Raw genomic sequence first — 20,459 nt, 5'->3', positions numbered from 1 at the left:
TAAACGATTTACCTTTATTTTTTTTCAGTAATATCTTGTAATTATTATCTATCCACTATCGTATATGTATAGATATCGTTTATAATAGTGTTGTTTTAGTATATGCAAGAGAGTATGTCAATATATGGTGACTGTTCATTGTGTTTGTGTGTTGATCTGGCAACAGGGTGGAGTAGCTGGCAGTGTAAATATGGCGACAGGGGGAGGCGAGCTGCATGTCAGTGTCCAGGGAAAACCTACTGGGGGATACGCTGAGTGCGACTCCTCGGAGAGTGACGGGGAAACTGAACCAGCTCAGGCATTTCACAGGCGGATATCAACCAATAAGGAAATAAAATGCAGCGTAAGTGCGAGGTTATGGTGTAAATCCCTGTGGGTGCGCCCAGTCCCCGCCTTCAATACAGGACACTGAACGCTCCTGTCAACATTAATACATGGATTTATTAACCACGATTGAGATAAAACAGTGTGTGTTTGTGAGGGCCAGTGACTGAGTGAGGTTGTTGTGTGCTGTACTCTTGTAATAATATTTCAGCCACAAAAACACCATTGCGGTACATGGCTTTGGAAATCAAATTTGACACCACGGTGTTTGAAAATATGCATACCAGGGGTAGTAGGGAATGCCTATTTTGTCATTAGTTTGCTTAGATTTTGTACAATTGTGAAATACTTCTTTAGTGTAGTGGACGAGTACCCAGCAGACACCGGTAAATGATGTTGATAAATGATTTTTTATTGCTGTTTTTCATGCTGAATATTGTATTGGTACTGAAATTTTGTGGGAATACTATATTGATTTTTAGCCTTTCCTGTCCTCTAATTCTTGATCTCACCTTAGGTAAGCAAGGCTACATATTTTAAGTAAGTTATAGTAGATGACAAATGTGGGGATAAAAATGAGACGGGTATGAAATAGCATCAGAACTGTAAAGTTGTCTAGGAAGTACATGACAGTTCAGGGCTGTGAAAGTTATGTCATGGATCTACCAAATGGCAGAGCCATGGAGAGATGTGGCTCACTTCAGTTAGGCCTAGTAGGTGTACTTCAGGCACCATTATTTTTTGTTATATCACCGATCAGCAAATTAGGAACATTGTAGCCTATATGATATTTCATTAAAGCCATTTTTAGACTGGCCAACCATGTAACTGTTATCATAATACTCTTATATGAAATGTCCCATTCTTTGTTTGAGAAGTCTTGTTTCAAATGGGAAGCAGTACTTCTGATTGGAGTTCTCACTTTTTTTTTCCATTAATCATTGCCTGCCTTCCTGGAACTGGCCTTTCTGTCAGCATGAACTGTATTTTACTTTCTTTCTCCCCAAGCACTTCAACCATCTTGTTGTCCCAGCTTCCATGCCATCATTAAGAACATTTTTACTGTTTCTCTCACTCCTTGCTCCACCGTCTTCCCAAACCCTAATACAAAACTTCACACGTACAGTACCTCACACCTTTTGATGTACTGACATCCTTAGATAGGGATATTCTTAAACCTAAAATTTATGAACCACTTTGTGGAATTCTGTATGGTGGTATACCTTTTTATGCATTCATAACCAGTTTTGTGTTACAAATATCATCACTGTCCTATCACAGTGTATTGGTTACTGTACTGTATGGTCAGGAGGGTTAATAAGAAGCTAACAAATGATGTGAAGATATCATCACTGTTCTATCACAGTGTATTGTTTACTGCACTGCTTAGTCAGGAAGGCTGATAGAAGGCTAGTAAAGAATGTGAAAGTGTAGAGATGGTAAGTGTGTGCAGCAACACAAGATACTTATATGTGACATGGTACTAAAGAAACAGGTAGTGAAGAGGACTTAGGCACTTTGAAAGAAAATCTATCTATCTATATACCTAGGTTACTTCCCCCAAGGAAAGGGAGGTAGCCGAGACAGGACGACACACTCCCAATTTACTCATCCACTCAAACACATTCATTTGCATCTTGAAGGAAAATATGGAAAAAAAAAAAAAAAAACTGCAAGGGATGCCATCTATAGAGAGATAAGTACCAGCAAAGGCTGAGCAGGGGACTTTAGTAAGAAGTGTGAATGAACAGTACAGAGCTCTTAAAAACCATCACTTGAGAGTTGCTGTTTCAGTGTGTGGCTTGACAAGGAACCCACCAATGCATAAGGCCATGTGGTAGTGGGATGAGGATGTAGAAGCCACAGTTAAAGAGAAAAGAGGTCTTTGGGGGGAATGGTAATAAAGAGGAATACCTGTACTTGGCAGCTAAACAATGATCCTGAAACGAGATACCATACAGCATACAGGACATAGTCTGAGTCTCAGAGACTTCTACTGGATAGCTTAAATAGTACTGAAAAAGAGGACTGTGGAATTTAAGGTGGCTAAACAGATGAGTGAAAACAGAGATATCATAGGTGAGCAGTGTATGAAGTATGATGAAGGAACAATGGGGATATTAAGGATGCTTGGAGAGAGCATTACAGCCAGTTGCTGAATTAGTTTATCTGGAACAGGAAAAGTTTGATGACAAGGAGATCGCTTCCCATCCGATCAGCGAAGTTAAGCAACGTTGGGTCTGGGTAGTACTTGGATGGGTGACCGCCTGGGAAAACCAGATGCTGTTGGCATCCCTACGTGTCAAGTGGGGTTGGTGGAGGATTAGTGCCCCTCCCTGTAAAACAATTAACTCTAAGCCCTTGGCCACCCCGTTTGGGATACATGGTGTCTGGCAATGAATGAATGAATGAATGAGATCCAGTGTTTGGCCTTTGGTTGATATTGGTACCGTGAGTCAGGTAATTGACATATTGGTAACACAGTTTGGGAAGGCTGCTGGTGTGTCGGGGTTCCTGAGATGTTGAAGGCGTCTGGGGATGCAGGAGTGAGATGTAGAATGTTTAGGTGCTGGAGAGGGATGCCTTCAAGTGGTGACACTATTATGACTAGGTTAGTTCACTGATTAGTTAAATAAACATCCTTTAACATCCTCCCTGTCTTAATGAGAATGGACTGCAGGTGAAAGGCAACATCTGGCTGCATCAGTTGGGTTCAGTTTACAGGTAAACCTGGAGCTATAGCGGCAGCTAATACTACGACTGCCGTAGAATGTTTTATTGTGTGCTGGGTCTCTTATCTACTTTTACTGGGAACTGCTTATTGACATTTACATCTTTTTGTTTCAGGTTTCCAATAAGGAGGGGTATTTAATGAAACAGACATCGTCATTTCAGCGATGGCGAAAACGATATTTTAAATTAAAGGGACACAAATTGTACTATGGAAAGGACACAAAGGTAAGTACAGTTTTCTTTAGTTTTATAGAAGCTATAAATAAACTATAGCTACTGTACTTGTACTCATACATACTATACGAAAGATAAAGTACTGTACAGTAGTCATTCATGTGAGATGCATATTTCATTTAAGAAACTTATACTGGTAATTAACGTGAAGGATAGTAGCAATTGTACTGTATCTGCTATACAGCAGTGGTTCCCAGCCATGGCACACTTTTGTGTTGTATGATATTTTGTGGGATATTTTTCTTCCCCATTCGGTTTGCATGCTGATAAGAAACTTGCCTGACTACAGCTAAAACCAATAGCTATCAAGATTATTATTTTTAAAATAATAATAAGCATGTGTTTATGCATGAATTACTAGTATGGTGTTAGCATACCGGTATTTCATTATGGTGAGTATTTTTCAGAGAGGTGGTTTACCCTGCAAACCTCCATAGTGGACTGATTGATGGTTGAAGGAGTTTGCAGATACAGTATATGAAAAGAATTGGTGCAGAAATAAAAACAGTCTCCATATCCAGATAACTGAGGCAGTGGTTTAAAAAAATTTATGCATGAAAAGCATTCAAAAAAAAAAAAAAAAAAAAAAAAAAAAAAATGCATACCGTACTGTGAGTTATTTGATTCAAGGTTGTAGGTTGAATGCATATAGGCACAGACAGATTGCTTCCTAAATCAGGCTTGCAAATTCTAGCTTACATTTCATTTACATTTTTCTTGTGCATATGAAGAAATTATGAGACATTTGACATAAACAGTTCATTTTGATGTTTATTTATTAACGTACTGAATATAGGTATACAGCACCTGCATAATGAAAAATTGAAGCTTTCTACTTATCAACTTCCTAATACAGTAATTTCCCAGTCATCGTACTCTGTGGAACACATGATGTTATATCATTGCTTTTTGCATCAGAAAGTGGGAATCACTGCTGCATGGTAGTTCAGGTAGTCATATCTGGTTTTTAAAATGTTGACATTGTGGCCTCAGACTCATCTGAATGAGACCTAGTGGACTGCAGGCTGCATGTTCACTTCTTTTGCTGTCTGCCATCCTCTTTTGGGGAGATTGAGGAGTTCAGTGGCATTTGTGTTCCACTGCATGCAGGCATCTCTCTGTAGCTCCTGGTTTTGAAATAAATATGCAGCTGAGGTGTTTTTTTTTTATTTTTTATTATGTGACAGCAGGACTGCAGTACATTATTGTTTATGCATATAAAGTATTTAGGCAGCTGTAGTTTGTGCTTTTCACCATGTAGATATTTTGAGTGCTAGGCTCTGTTTTAGATACTTTCATTTATAAAATTCTTCCTCCTTTCGCCATGGAGAAGTGGTAATTCATTATCGTACTGCATCTCTTCCCTTACTTGCTAGAAATAGTGATGGTGAGAAATGACTTAGAGTACCACACCATTATAGAGATGCCTACGTTTGTTACTACTGTGGACATCAGTCCACAGAATTAAGTTATTTGGCATTAGGCTGAATAACACAGTTAGCTACTGTAAGTATATCCCTGGTGGCAAGAGGTTAGGACCAGAACAGACAAAATTAGTAGGTAAGAAAAGCAGTTGGCAATTTATGATGATGTGTGTATTGCCCAGTACTGTAATATAACAGTACCATGAGAAAATGTGGAAATTAATAACTGTTAAAGGTATCTGCTGTAGATATTGTGCACATTAATATTGTCTAAATTCCTTTGATGATCTGCTCAGAACCCACAGGAATAAGTTAAGTCCTATTTCTAGCCCATTTCTGAGATGTTATTCATCCAGTTTCTTTGTGGGAAGTGGTTTAGAATGATGATGTTACTAGTAAAGCAAACTTCATGGAGGCAGTTATGTTTGTATCTAGCTCAGCTGGGTTCCATTACAATAATGATAAACGAAAGTTGTCAGTGAGAGGGTTAGTTTTCGCAGTACAGTATACTTTTCATTGTCTTCCACTTTCATTGCTTTGACCCTTGACTGTTTGAGCCTCATGTTAAATATGTTTATTGTTTTTCTCCTTGATGTGTTTTGTGCCTTGTTGATACCAAATAATTTGACTGTGAACAAGTCTTGTAGAGAATGTGTTGGTTAGGCAAGGAATGATGACAGTATTGTTATGAAAACAGTTCATGAGGAGGCATGACCTCAAAAGGTGTTTTCATAACAAGTATTGAGTACACCTGTTCATGGCTCAGAATACATGTACTGTAATTGTTGGGAGAGACAGACATGATTTTTTTTTTTTTTTCTTCATTATTTAATGAAGCAGCACAAGACTAAATACTTGGAATAGAAGCCAAATACCTGTATTCTAAGGAAGGAGTTGTACTTTGGTCATGTTAATCTCTGCGTTTGAGAGGATATTCATAAGCTCAAATGAACAGAGATGAGAAAGATCAGATGGATGTGTAGTGCATCCTTGGAAGAGAGGCCTGGTGAGCATAGGATTGTGAATGAAGAGTTGAGAGGAAAGATGGGACTTGAAAGTATAGTATTAGTGATATGATGAGAAGGGGTCGATTGAGATGGTTTGGGCATGTGAAGAGGATGGAAGATGACAGCTGGGTGTGGGGGGTGAGAGGTCTGAAAGCTGAAGGTAGATTTGTGAGAGGCAGAACAAAATAGACGTGGGACGAGGTCATAGTATGTGACCTTGGATAAGGGACCGAATAAGGCTGGTTTTGATTGAGCAGTTTGGAGAGATAGCATTAGGTGACCATGGTCAATGTATGCAGGCATGTTGGTGCCATTATAAATTATACAATGTGAACTTATCTGTTTGAGACTGCAAGTAGCTATCCTGTTTTCTATATCTTGTTTTATCTGAACTCATTTTCACAGAAAAAGTGGCTGCTGTGCAAGTGGATGTAAGATGGTCACTTGATCTTGTGTTCTCAAAAATAAGTACAGTATTTCAAATTTTCTACATTCTCTCCCTGGCAGCATCAGTCTTGCCAGACTCTAAACCAAATGTATATACTGTATTTTTTTTTCATTTTTCCCCTCTCTCCTGACTGCACTGACTTTCCAAAATACCGTGTCCATCTTCTAAACTGTAACACTTACTTTCTGTATCTCCTTTCTCTAAAATCATCAGATCTCAGTGTTCACCTGTATGATTATCCTATCACTGAGCCACCAGATGAACAGGTCAGCTCTCTCTCTCTCTCTCTCTCTCTCTATGATTGTCCTATCACTGAGCCACCAGGTGAACAGGTCAGTCTCTCTCTCTCTCTCTCTCTTATTGTACATTTTCCAATGTATGGTATAGACTAAAGCAAAGTTTTATTCCATGGTTCAGGGATAGTCCAGTACTTCCCAGCTCCTTCACATTATCCAGTCATTACTGAAGCTTAATCATTTTTGCACTCTTATCACCATCCTCAGTTGTATTTTCCAAGTCATGCCATTTTTTCTTCAGAGCATTCTTACATATACTTAACCCCTTCACTGTGATGGGTCTCAGCTGAATAATATAATATGGTGGTAACAAGAATGTAGAAAAGTCATCATTGTGTTAAGAGAGAGAGAGATGCCCATTTGACCCATTTTGGTAAAAGATTGATTTGCATAAGTAATTGAAGGCATTTGAAAAAAAATAAAACCCTCTCTCGGAAATTATTTCTGGTATATGAGAGGGAGAGAGAGCTCATGTGTTACTGGAAACCTATGCAGTAAATTGGGAGAGAGAGAGATAATCAGTTACTGGAAACCTATGCAGTAAATTGGTAGCGAGAGAGAGCTCATCTGTTACTGGAAACCTATGCAGTAAATTGGAGAAAGAGAGCTCATATATTACTGGAAACCTATGCAGTAAATTGGAGAAAGAGAGCTCATATATTACTGGAAACCTATGCAGTAAATTGAAGAAAGAGAGAGAGAGAGAGCGCTAATCTGTTACTGGAAACCAATGCAGTAAATTGAGAGAGAGAGAGAGAGAGAATCGTTATCGTAAACACATGCAGTAAATTGTAGTCTCAGAAATATCGTGTTCAGATACACTGGCTTAACTGAACCTTTACAGTAGATAAAGAATATTTCCTCGATATTAAGTAATCACACACACACACACACACACACACGTCCGATAATATCTTAAAAAAAAAATACATACAAGCTTAGCGGCTCTGTTGTTTTGGCCAGGTTAATTTCGTTCCCCGCTCTCTTTCGATCCCTCCCTTCCTCCGCCCACCACCCTCATTATATTTTTCCCCTTTCCATTTCTTGTGACGTGTGGGAAGCGAGAATGTGTGATTAATTATGAGCGGCAGGAGCTATTTTTACGCTCTGGCAAAAGGAAGGGCGGACACGCGTGTTCTTTCCCACGCCGAGGACGAAATGGGAGTTGTTGGCGGGAAAAAGGGGGTTAGGAGTTGGCGGTATAGGTTATGGAGGCTTCCAGATTATTATTATAGCTGGTACGTTGAGACATGGTGATTCGTAAATAGCGCTCTGATGTAGTCCTTTTACCTTAACCCGACCCCAGTTTTTGTTCCTTTGCGGCATGCGTCAGGTAGCTAAGTAACATAGAGAGACTACTGTGGCACTACATCATTTCCATAGCACTGCTTCGTGACTAGCACCATTTACTATCGTCTGTCTGTTGGCACAACTCAGTATTGAAGATGAAGAGAGGGTAATTTATGCCAAGTCAGAATAAAAAAGTATAGAGACGCCTGGTTATTATTGTATGTGTCGCGGGGCGGCTTATTCTGCTGGTATGGGCGAGGATATGGCCGTGGGAGTAGGAAATGAAAAAAATTTATGCAGGGTAGACATTGATAACGCCGACTGAACCGCCCTAGCAACACAAGAGAAAAGGCCCGGCAGAGTGGATGAGGAGCGTTGTATGTGGGCAACCATATATTATATGATATGGACATGTTCAGACCAAGTAACATACAAGAGGTTAATGAGGTGTACTTTGCTGGATAAATCGCAAGTGAAGGGGTGTTGTACCCCAAAGCTACTTAAAGTACGACTCAGCTTGTGAAGATGGTGGGGGGGGGGGGTGGCACACGGAAGACCCACGAGCATTTGATTAAGGCCCTACTTTGAGCTATTTATTCCCCGTAGCGGTAGGATGTGTTGGGGGAGGGGGGCTGCGACACGTATTTTAGAGTGAGGGAAAGGGGAGCAAACAGGTGAGCTAATTAGGAAAGAAGTTATAATTGAGAATAAAGGTGAAAGACGAATGACGAAATAGGATGGTTTTAAAAAAATGGGAAGACGATATTGAGCTATTTATACCTCGAGACAGGGTGGGATGGGGGAGGGGGCTGCGACACATTTTATATTTAGGGAAAGGAGAGCAAACAGGTGAGCTAATTAGGAAAAAAGTTATAATTGAGAAGAAAGGTGAAATGTATGACGATTTTGGATGGTAAAAAGAAAAAAAGGAAGATGATTTCAAACTAATTGTCGTATTTTATATAGAGGAAAAAAACAAATTGGTCCCCTAATTATAGTCCTTTTATCTTAGCTTGGCTTAGAATTGTTACTTTTTTGCAGCTTATTCTATGTAGCCCAGTAGCAGAATAAGGCAATACTGTGGCTCTACATCCGTTCCGTAGCACTTCTTTATGACTAACTTCATATATAAGCGAGAGTCCACTGTTTAGATGGTAAGGTGAAGAGATGGTAATTTTAGGCCAAGTTAGGATGAAAAGGACATAGGAAAGGAGTTATTAAAATTGACATGAAAGGTAAGAGATTTAATATAATTGGCTTATTAAAACACACACACATACACACACACACACACACACACACACACATACACGCGCGCGCGCGCGTACACACAAATCAAGGAAAACTATTTTGCACTATTTATTCTCCGTAGTGGTAAAGGGGTGGGTGGGCTTCGAAACAGGTATTTTATTATAAGGGAAAAGGACGCAAACTGGTCTCCTGATTACGAAATCAGTTATCAAAATTGACGGGAAAGGTGAAAGAGGTATATCCAAATTGACTGGTAAAAAAGAAAAGAAAAGAAAAACGATTTTGAGATATACTGCATGGCGATAAGAGGGAGTGAGGTACAAAACACGCATTTTATATTGAGAGAAAGGGGAACAGACCGAATAACAAATAATGAAAGAAGTTATAATTGAGAAGAACGATAAAGATGAGTAAAATGGCTGAGAGAGAGAGAGAGAGAGAGCAAAACTGTGCAGCCTCACTTCATCGCATGCAATTCTCTGAACCCAAGAGGTTCACAACAGACAAATTATTCCGTTGGTAGTCCTTAAAAGATATCCGTACCAGTAGCATGGTTAGCCCTAAAACCATTTTCTCTAACTGGTCGCTCCCGGTCGTTAGGCAAGGCCTTCTCTCGAAGCCTCCTCAATCCTCCTCCTCCCTGGAAAAAAGGATGAACTTTGTCCCACGCCGCTTGGACACTGGCGTGAGAGGAAAAGAAAGAGAGAAACAAAAAAGATGGGGAAGGGGAGAACGAATTTGAGCTATTTATATCCCGTGACACAAAGGGCGTGAACTGCGAATCACGTATTTGAATAATGAGAGAAAGGGAGCAAAGTGGTTGTCTAATTAGGAGGAGTTAAAAGTTAATAAGAACGATTAAAAACTGTTACGAAAGTGTCTGGATGCGAAGAAAGGGAACAGACACAAACAAGAGAAATGGAAAAAAAAAAAAATAGGGAAAAAGTACAGTTACGTGGTAGGTGAATTCCAGAAAATAAAAATGCACTGACAGAAGTGGCTAATTTCCAGAGTATGAAAATGTCTTCAATAAAATGAAAAAAACCTGGTGTGGCAGAAAGGGTGGAAATCGGTAAGGACTGTTGACTATTGCTTGTACCGTATAGAGAGGGGATTGTATTGGTTATATATTTTACTCGTGAACCCCCGCACTGTGTGATGATTGTATGGTGATTCCCGGTACCATACAGTCGTCCCCAAAATTACAGTATCCAAGTTTTTTCCGGCTTTTGCATTTTGAAACAATGGACTAAGCGCTTAAAATATTCGCCATTAACATTCATGAATGTGTATGTGTTCCTTTCTGATCAATATTTCATGAAGAAGGGGCTTTTTGAACACTATGAAATACGCAGTCCATTGAGACACTTGTACCGCAGCTTCAGAAAGAACTCGCACACAACAGAGCTCCTTGTTATACCATCGAGGCTAAAAATACTGTTTTGATCGAATGTACCTTCATATTATTTAGTTGGACGCAGACCTCATGTAGTGAAGAAATTTGCATATATCTGTACATAACCATCTCAGTCTGATTTTCTCTCTCTCTCTCTCTCTCCAAATGAATTTAGTTTTACGCTGTTAGGAAGAGCAGCCCTATAGTGAAAAAGGTAAAGGATATTGGATGCCTTTATATGACTCCTTCAGTAAGGAAAAAAATCTTCAAAACTAAATAAAATCATCGCTAATTAGGAACAACAAAGTGGGAAAGTCTCCATCGCACTTAAGGGATTAACATTACTTTTATGATAAATTACTGGAATACATTCCGTTCGTTCGGACACGTTCCACTCCTTAGTGTGAGCACCTTTTTACCCAGTGTTTTTAATAATGTGTGGAAATGTAAAACCATACTTATGAGAAAAGTTTGTGGCGTATCATTTGTTAGTTATTTCAACACCCCTCCCCTTCGGCGCCAACCCCCCCTTCCATGACACTGCCCCTCTTTGACACTAGCCCTCCATGACCGCCCCTCCCATATAATGGGCGCGTTCACAATCTTAGGAGTTGGCAGTGATCGCTGGGTAATTTAATTAGGAACTTGGTCATCTATTCCAGGCTCGCACAGCCATTTATTCCAAAATCCCGTCCATTATATTTTGCGATGAAGAGTTCATAATTTCTTCAATATTGTAATCATTGGATATTATACTAGTTTTCTGTGTATGATTTACTAAGTGAAATACTGCTGAACAGTTAGTCAGTTACTAGAATGCATAAATGACCAGTGGTCTGTTTGCATTCATCACATAGTGTTAGAAGTCTCGCTGCATGTTTAATTTGAAACATCATTTAGTTATCAAAGAGATTAATGTTTCATCTAGCAAATGCAGAAGAGAATGTACCGATGATTAAAAAGGCGAAATTTATGAAGCCGAAATCCTGCGAAAACGAAGCCGCCGACCGAAATCCCAAGTACTGCTTTTTCCAGGAAGACAACAACAACACTGGCACGGGCGTGTGCATACGATCTTCATGTGATTCCTATAAATATTTTGCAGCCAAACGACTTCATGTTAGTATTATATATAGACATATAAGTCTGGAAGTGTTATTTGTTTAAAACAAAAGACATGACTGGGAATATAAGTTATGGGTTTTAAGCTACGAAGAATATTTGTCCCGACATTTAGACGGTTTTGTTAGTTAAGTGATTCCCTTCGACTTTTATCATTCCTTCATCATATTGAGTAGTTATATTAAAAAAAAAAAAAACATAATAACGAAGTGAGAAAGGAAACACTTACAAAACAGTAGTTTAGTTGACAGCATTTTTATTTCTGAAAATTTATGAGATGAAGATTAGCAACTTTGGGAGTTTGTGAACGCTTCTGTTATAAAGTAACTCATAAAATTGGATATGAGACATGGAGTGTGGATTCCATAGATTTTTATCTCCCTTGTAACTTCATTTCGAGCACTTTTTTTTTTAATTCTCCATAATTTTATTAATCTTAAGGGAAACGTCTTGAAATGAAAGTTTAAGAAGACTAAATAATACGGTATATAAGCCATCCATATTGAACAATCTTTTAAGCTGATTTTCTTTTTTTATTTTGAGAGAAGGAAAATGTCATTGTAATACAGTTTAGGTTTCAGCAATCCAGTTCCTGTGTTCACCTACGAATTGTTAATCCCTTCAATCCGATGACGTATTATGGTTTATTGTTGCTTCCTCCAGACGGCTCGTGTTCAGCTTTGGAGAGACTTAATACAGGCGGGTTAGGAAATGTCTCTTATTAGCCCCTTCGAAACCTCACGTCTCTCCCAGAGTTGAGAATATTGCCATAAAGTAAGAGGATTGAAATGGGATAATGGTGATGGAGGGAGGTGTATGGTTTGCGTTTTGAATGATGATACAGTGTGTGTGTGTGTGTGTGTGTGTGTGTGTGTGTGTGTGTGTGTGTTAATGGTGATATATATAGTGTGCCTGTGATAGTGACGTGGTTGGGGTAGGGGTGGGGATGGGGGTGGGAGTCGCAGAGGATAAAGGGATCAATAGAGGCGTGGGTGTTGGGGCAAGGGTGGGGCGGGGCGGGGTGAGAGAGAGAGAGAGAGAGAAATAGTGAGGCGGAGCAAGGTGACGTGAATGGAGTGTGAAAAAAGTGGGAGGAAGATTAATAGGGCTAAGGAGAAAAAGAGGGAGAGGTATGAAAGTTGGCGATGAGTTGAGCGGCGAGGTAAGAGAGTATGGGGTGAGGATGGGAAGGACATGGCACTCTGGAAAGGCACGTAGATATGTGAGATCAATGAGTGGGATGAGAGTAAATATAGTACCTTGGGATGAAATGAGTGATATTTGAGTGAATGATGATAATGGTGAGTGGGGTAGGGATGGAGTGGAAAATTGAGTGGTAGGGATAGATTGGAAGATTGAGTGGTAGGGATGAATGAAGGACGCTTGAGTGGTGAGGAGAGGGGTATGAGGGAGTCCTGAGGCTTGGGGGAAGAGGGACGATGATAGAGGGTTGTATGTGTAAGGTAGAAGATGGTAGGAAGAGTCTTGGTAAAAAAAGAAAAAGAAAAAAGAACAAGATAATGAAGAATTGTGATGACGAGGAAGGGACAAGGTAGGGATGGAATGGAAATGGACAAGGCTGGAAGTGACAGGACAGATTAGAGAGAGAGCGAGAGAGAGAGAGAGATGGAATGGGAATGGACAAGGCTGGAAGTGACAGGACAGATTAGGAGAGAGAGAGAGACTGGTAATTGGAAAGGACAGGACAGGTTAGAGAGGAAGTGGGATGGGCAGGTATGGACTAGAGGGGTTGGGGAGAATGAATAATAGGATGGAAAAAAGAATGGACAAAGATGGAGAAGAATGAGAGAGAATAGGGTGCAATAGGGAAGAGGGATGGGGAGGAAAGGGCAGTACTAAGTCGGACACGTACGAGAGAGAGAGAGAGGTGGAAAATGATGGTGTATTAAGTGTGAGGGTGCGGTGAAGGAAAGAGAGAGAGATTAGGAGGGGGCAGAGAGGAAAAAAGGTAGGCTGAAAGACAGAGAGAGAGAGAGAAACGAAATGAAGTCCACATCAAGACCAGGAAAAGATCCCAGCAACTTCGAAGGCACATCGTAAAAGGGAAGTTGAGAGTAAAAGAAAAAAGTTTAAGTTAAAGAGAAAAGGTGAGAGAATAAAGAGGCCGGACTCCGTGGAAAGATTTCAGGGGCTGGCAAGTATATAATTCCCAAATGAGAGGCGATGGGAAAAGGTCAAGGGTCAGTGAGAATGATGGAAAGGATATAATTTAAGGGTAATGGAGAGAGAGAGAGAGAGAGGGGCTGATTTAATTACCTAGAGAGAGGCATGGGTGTAGGTAGGGGGACAAATGAAGCGAGTTGAGGGGCGTGGGTATTGACTTAGTTATCTCTGGTTGTGGTGGTTGTGATTGTGGTGGTTGTGATTGTGTGGCAGTGATTGTAGTGGCTGTGATTGTGTGGCAGTGATTGTAGTGGCTTTGATTGTGTGGCAGTGATTGTAGTGGCTTTGATTGTGTGGCAGTGATTGTGGTGGCTGTGATTGTGTGGCAGTGATTGTGGTGGCTGTGATTGTGTGGCAGTGATTGTGGTGGCTGTGATTGTGTGGCAGTGATTGTGGTGGTTATGATTGTGTGGCAGTGATTGTGGTGGTTATGATTGTGTGGCAGATTGTGATGGCTGTGATTGTGTGGCACTGATTGTGGTGGCTGTGATTGTGGTGGCTGTGATTATGTAGCAGTGATTGTGGTGGTTGTATATTGTTGTCGTAATTGTGAGTGTAGAGTGACTGTGTGTGGTATAGTCCTTTGACCTTAACTCGTCCCAGATTTTCGTTGTTGCAGCTTACTTCACGCAACTCGGTGGCACAGTGAGAAAATACTATGTCTCTGCATCCCATCCATAGCACATCTTCGTGACTAGCATAATATTTTGATGTTAATTTCTTGTTACAACTCGTTATTGAAGTTGAAGAGATGGCAATTTTAGGTCAGGTTAAAGTAAAAAGGGCTTAGGTAACTGTGGTAGCTGTGTGTGGTTGTGGTAGTTGTAGGTCTGTGTGGTAGTATGAATATAAGTCATCTTACTGAAATGGGTAAATCCTTTCTTTGCGATTTCTTGCTTTTTTTTTTTTAATTTTTATTATTTAGGCTATTGACAGAAGGTTTTTATTTTGGTCAAGAAGCCTAGGATCCCCGAAAACTTCATACATTATCACTATTAACATTTGGGGGCAAGACTTAAACAATACACGACATTGATTCTAACATTTGATGGATGACATTACTTAGCTCATAGAAAGTCATCCCAGTTAAAGGAAGGCGGGACAACATAGAGTAAAAGTATAGTTGAAACAGATCATAAGAGAAACAGGATATAATGAAAGGAGAATGTAGTGGAAAGAGTAAAGTGGAAGGACAATAGAGTGGAGGCGGAATAAAGTGGAAAGAGAATATAGTGGAGACGGAATAAAGTGGAAAGAGAATACATTGGAAACAGAATACAGTGGAAACAGAATAGAGTGGAAAGAGATTGTAGTGGAAACAGAATGTAGTGGAAACAGACTGTTTGTAAACGATATAACAGTTCAACAGGACGTGAACCACGGGGACTGCAGGCTGAAAATTTTCCTCTCCTGCAACCCGCCAACAAGTTTTCTCGGGATATGGTGGGCGTTGAGGGACGTTTGTATAACCGGGCAGATCCACCACCCTCGTATATCGGTGCCACCACGTGAAGGTGCCTCTCTCCCTTACCAAGTAGTATAATGGAAGCAGAATATAGTTGAGTGAGAGAGCAGGCATCAGTTTGTTCTCTTTAAAGCCACTCTCCGGCCTCCCACTCCGTCTTCGGCCTGAAGCGAAACACGGAAGCGAGACGAAATGGCAAGCGCGCCGTGTGGAGTGGAAACCGCCGAGTGGAAGGAAAGACGGAAAGTGGAGGGATTACAGTAAAACTCGGGAGCTAAGGAGGCGAAGTGGAAGAGAAGATAAAAGTTTGGGAATTATCAGAAGATGAAAATGTTGGAAATATAAAGACGATAGACACTGTAGGAAATATTTAAAGACGAAATTGTAGGAAATACGTAGAGATGAAACTGTACAAAATGTTTGGAAATATTTGATGAGAACACTGGAGGAAATGTTTAAAGACGAAATTGGAAGACGTAACTGTAAGAAGGAAACTTGAAGACGAAACTGTAGGAAGGAAAATTTTGAAGACAAAACTGTTGGAAATTTCTGTAGACGGAGCTGTAGCAAGAAAATTTTTGAAGACGAAACCGTAGGAAAGAGGTATTTGAAGGCGAAACTGGAGGAAGGAAACTTTTGAAGACGAAACTAGGAATTATTTGGAGACGAAATTTTAGGAATGAAATTTTTGAAGACAAAACTATTGGAAGGAAATTTTTAAAGACGAAATGTAGGAAGGAAATTTTCGGAGACAAAACCAGAAAGAAGCTTTTTAAAGACGAAACTGTAGTAAGGAATTTTTGAAGACGAAACTGCAGGAATGAATTTTTGAAGAGACTGCAGAAATAAATTTTTGAAGACGAAACTGCAGTAATAAATTTTTGAAGACGAAACTGCGGCAATAAATTTTTGAAGACCAAGCTGCAGCAATAAATTTTTGAAGGCCAAACTGCAGCAATAAATTTTTGAAGACCAAACTGCAGCAATAAATTTTTGAGGACGAAAGTAGGATTTTTTTAAAGACAAAACTAGGAAATTTTTGAAGACGAAATTAGGAAATTTTAAAAGACGAAACTGTAGGAAATTTTTGAAGACGAGACTAGGAATTTTTGGAAGACGAAACTTGGAAATTTTTAAAGCTGAAACTGTAGGAATTTTTTGAAGACGAAGCTAGGAAATTTTTGAAGACGACATGTAGGAAATTTTTGAAGACGAAAATGTAGGAGGGAAATTTTTGAAGACGAAATTGTAAGAAAGAAATTTTTAAAGACGGAACTTTAGGGAAGACATTTTTGAAGACGGAACTGTAGGAGCGAAATTTTAGAGGACGAAACTGTAGGAAGGAAATTTTTGAAGACGAAACTGTAGGAAGAATTTTTTAAAGACGAAACTGTAGAAAGATAATTAAAACGAAACTGTAGGAAATACTGAAATTGGAATGCAAGGAAATGTGTACCCGGTGTTGAAGAAGCAGAAGTGAAGTATATAACACGAAGTGCTTTACAGATAAGAAGGAGAAAGAAGAAGCATAAGAAGACGAGAAAGAAGAAGAAGAAAAAAAAAAGAAGAAATGTGTAGACGAGTTAGAAGGAAACGAAAGTGGTTCAGAGTGTAAGGGACTTTGTGTAGCCGAGATGATATAGAAGACGCAAATGGAAGAAATGTATCAAAAACCCAGAATACCAGGCATTGCGTATAGCTGAAATAAAATAAACCGGCAATGTCCTTAAGCAGTTCTTGGCTAAAACTGGAAACTAGTGAGAAAGTTTATTTGCGAATCGACAAACCTGGAGGAGCGAACTTTGCCGGGCCCAGACGCGCAGAAATAATGATTGCACTTCAAGTTTGGACGTTTTCCGCCTTAATAGAGGTCAAGATGTTGCTGTTTGTGGTGGTGGGTGTAGGTGGTGGTGGTGGTAGTGGGTGTAGGTGGTGGTGGTGATGGTCTGGGTGGTGGGTGTAGGTGGTGGTGGTGGTGGGTGTGTAGGTTGTAATGATGGTGGTGGGTGCGTAGGTAGTAATGGTGGTGGTGGGGTGTGTAGGTAGCGATGGTGGTGGTGGGTGCGCAGGGGACGGTAGTGGTGGTTGTGGCTGCGTTGGTGATGGTGGTGGGGGGGTTGTGTAAGTGGTGATGATGGTGGTGGTTGTGTTGGTGGTGGTATGGTTGTGTAGATGTTGTTGTTGTTGTTGTTGTGGTGGTGGTGGTGGTAGTTGTAGTGGTGGTGGGTGTGTAGGCGGTGGTGGTTGTGTGAGTGATAGTGGCTGTGTGGGTGATACTGGTGTTGATGGTGGTGGAGGTGGTTGTGTAGATGGTGGTATGATAGTGATGGTTTAGATGGTGGCGGTGGTTGTACGGGTGATAGTGGTGGTGGTAATACAGTGGGTGTATAGGTGGTGGGAGTGGTGGTGTAGGTGGTGGTAGTAGTGGTGGTGGTAGTGGTTGTGTGGATGTGGTGGTGTGGCGATGATGGTAGTGACTAGGTGGTGTAGTGGTGGGGGTGGGGGGGTGTTTAAAGGTCAGCTTGTTAGTAATGGTTTAGGGTATAGGAAAATTTCAGGTCAATTGCATCCAAATATGTTCATTCAGATTCTTTCACATTATGTTTATGAAACCATGTGCCAAAAGCTGCCCTATCCCGGTAATGGATTCCGGTGTGTGTGTGTGTGTGTGTGTGTGTGTGTGTGTGTGTGTGTGTGTGTGTGTGTCTCTCTCTCTCTCTCTCTCTCTCTCTCTCTCTCTCACACACACACACACACACACACACACACACACACACACACACACACACACACACACACACACACACACGCACGCACGCACGCACACACACACACACACACACACACACACACACACACACACATATATATATATATATATATATATATTTGGAGCCTCTGTGGTACAGTGGTAGAGTGTGCGTTTCGTACACGGGTGAACCAGGGTTCGCGCCCCGCCAGGGTAATAAACTTTGGGAGTGTTCACCCGGCCACTTACTGCATTGGCGGACACAAGGGGTGCTGTGGTTGAACCAGTGTCGCATACTATAAAGTATGCTTGCACCCAGTCGGCTTGCGCGGGCCGACTACAGTACACTTGGTTCACAGAATACACACACACATCCAAAGCCATTCCAACACTACAATTACACTTACAAGCATTTCTCACCCTACATCCAATCTCTACCAGACAGCCTAAGCCACTTGGTAGAGATACATTGACTGTATCGTCCCGACTTCGGTCGGGATAGGCCGGTCCTGCAGAGGATACTCAAACGGCTAATGATGATGATTATATATATATATATATATATATATATATATATATATATATATATATATAAAGAACTTCTTTTCTCACTAACAAAAGGAGAGAAAGGGGTAATGTAATATTGTAAAAAAATGAATACAGAATAATAATAATAATAACAATAATAATAATAATAATAATGTCGACCTATAAGACCTGGAACAAAGGCCAAAGGTGTATTTAGGGGAGAGGAACACTTAGGAAGAGTGGAATTTAGGTAAAAGAAAAACAAAAATAGAATAAAAGGGTAGGAGACAGTGGCATTAAAGAGAGAGAGAGAGAGAGAGAGAAGGGGGGGTAGGTTCAGATGTTAAGAAGTAATGACTTTATGCTTCTAGTCGTCATAAAACACTCATGAATAATTCCTCGTAACTCCTTATACTCTCTCTCTCTCTCTCTCTCTCTCTCTCTCTCTCTCTCTCTCTCTCTCTCTCTCTCTCAGGCGGTAATGGCGTTCGTTGCTCGGCTTTCAAAGGGAGGAAGGTAGAGGGAGGGGAGGAGGCTTGTGGGGAAAATGAGGGGAACGCGTACACAACAGAGAGAGAGGGGGGGGGATTAATTATGAGAAAGAGAAAGGATAGAGGAGCGTGGGAAGGAGGGACGAGATTTTAAGGAAGGAAGGAAGGAAAGGAAAAAAGAGTGATTAACCCTTCGATTAGCCCCCTCAGTCCGATGATTTGTTTTTATTTTCGCAATACTATATCCCTTTCGCTTTAACTTGGTCTAAAATTCGTATCTCTCTATCTTGAATGCTGAAGTTTAGGAATAGATTAACGGACGAATTATGCTAGTCACGAAGAAGTGCTATGGAAGAGTCGTAGAGTAGTAGTATCGTCTTAATCTGCCAAGTTGAGGTGAAAGGACTGGTAAGACGGTTTCACTCAGCGTTGGACATACAGGTTGGTTCATATATAAAGCTTCTCATTCCACCCTGCCAGACGATTTCCTGTGTGTATCCTGCATCGTCTATTAATTTCCCACTCCCACGGCCACACTCACGCCCACACCAGCATACCCAGCTGTCCCCACAACACGCAAGAGACCGCCGGATGAGTTCCTAGGGGAGCGTTATTTTTGGACAACCTGTACAACCCATCCAGTTACAAAATTATATAAAGTCGTCTTAATGTAGCGGAAATAAATAAGTCGTTGTTGAAAAAGGGTTAAAGGAGAGAGATTGCTTGGAGGAAAGAGGAAGAAGGGAGGAGAGGAGGAAGGATGGAAGGGAGAGAGAGGGAAATGAGGTTTAGAGAAAGGTATGGTTAAAGAGAGGGGACGGTTAGATAGATAGAGAGAGAGAAGGGAAGGTAAGGAAGAGGAGGATGAAGGAAGGAATAGGAAAGGAAAGAGATAAGCGATCATGGAGGGAGGGAGGAGGAGAAAGCGAAAGAAGGAGTGAGGGAGGTGGAGAGGGAGGAAGAGAAAGCGAAAAAGAGAGGGAGGGAGGGAGGAGGAGGAGAAAGCGAAAGAGGGAGTGAGGGAGGGGGAGAGGGAGGAAGAGAAAGCGAAAGAGAGAGGGAGGGAGGGAGGAGGAGGAGAAAGCGAAAGAGTGAGGGGGAGAAAAGGCGAGGGAGTAATGAGGTATAAGAGGGAGGGAGGGAGGAAGGAGGAGGTAGGAAGGAGACCGAGAGAAAGAGAATGGCTTTTGTCTACGGGAGGAAGAGTTATGTCACAGGGACTTATGTTCAAGCCAGTGGTGTTTGTTAAGGAGAGAGAGAGAGAGAGAGGGAGAGGGACTGACAGAGTTTTGTATACATGGGGACGTTACATCATACGTCTTTATATTTAAGCCACTGTTGTGAGAAATACACACACACACACACACACACACACACACACAGAAAGAGAAAGGGAGAGAGTTATTGCAGAGTGAATGAATGTTAAAACAAGACATGAGTTTGTGTGTGTGTAAGAGAGAGAGAGAAAGAGAGAGTTTAAGCTACTAGAGGAAGTTACATCACAAACTTGTATTGAA

At 40.9% G+C, this 20,459-nt stretch overlaps 1 protein-coding gene across 1 annotated transcript in view; it reads left to right on the top strand.

Annotated features, from left to right (window-relative positions):
- Nucleotides 1-190: 190 nt before the first annotated feature.
- LOC145417576 (diacylglycerol kinase delta) overlaps nt 191-20,459 on the top strand; it is a 172,708-nt gene continuing 152,439 nt past the window's right edge. The window contains exons 1-2 of the mRNA XM_080286282.1: nt 191-343; nt 3,172-3,282. Of these exons, the coding sequence (XP_080142408.1) occupies nt 191-343; nt 3,172-3,282 (264 nt within the window). The remainder of the gene's footprint in view (nt 344-3,171; nt 3,283-20,459) is intronic.

This window comes from Coenobita brevimanus, chromosome 110, assembly GCF_032717465.1.
Source record: "Coenobita brevimanus isolate Jiangsu-jjx chromosome 110, ASM3271746v2, whole genome shotgun sequence".
NCBI classification, from domain to species: Eukaryota; Metazoa; Arthropoda; class Malacostraca; order Decapoda; family Coenobitidae; genus Coenobita; species Coenobita brevimanus.
The sequence above is the reverse complement of the archived record's forward strand: the minus strand, read 5'-3'. Positions and strand labels throughout refer to the sequence as shown.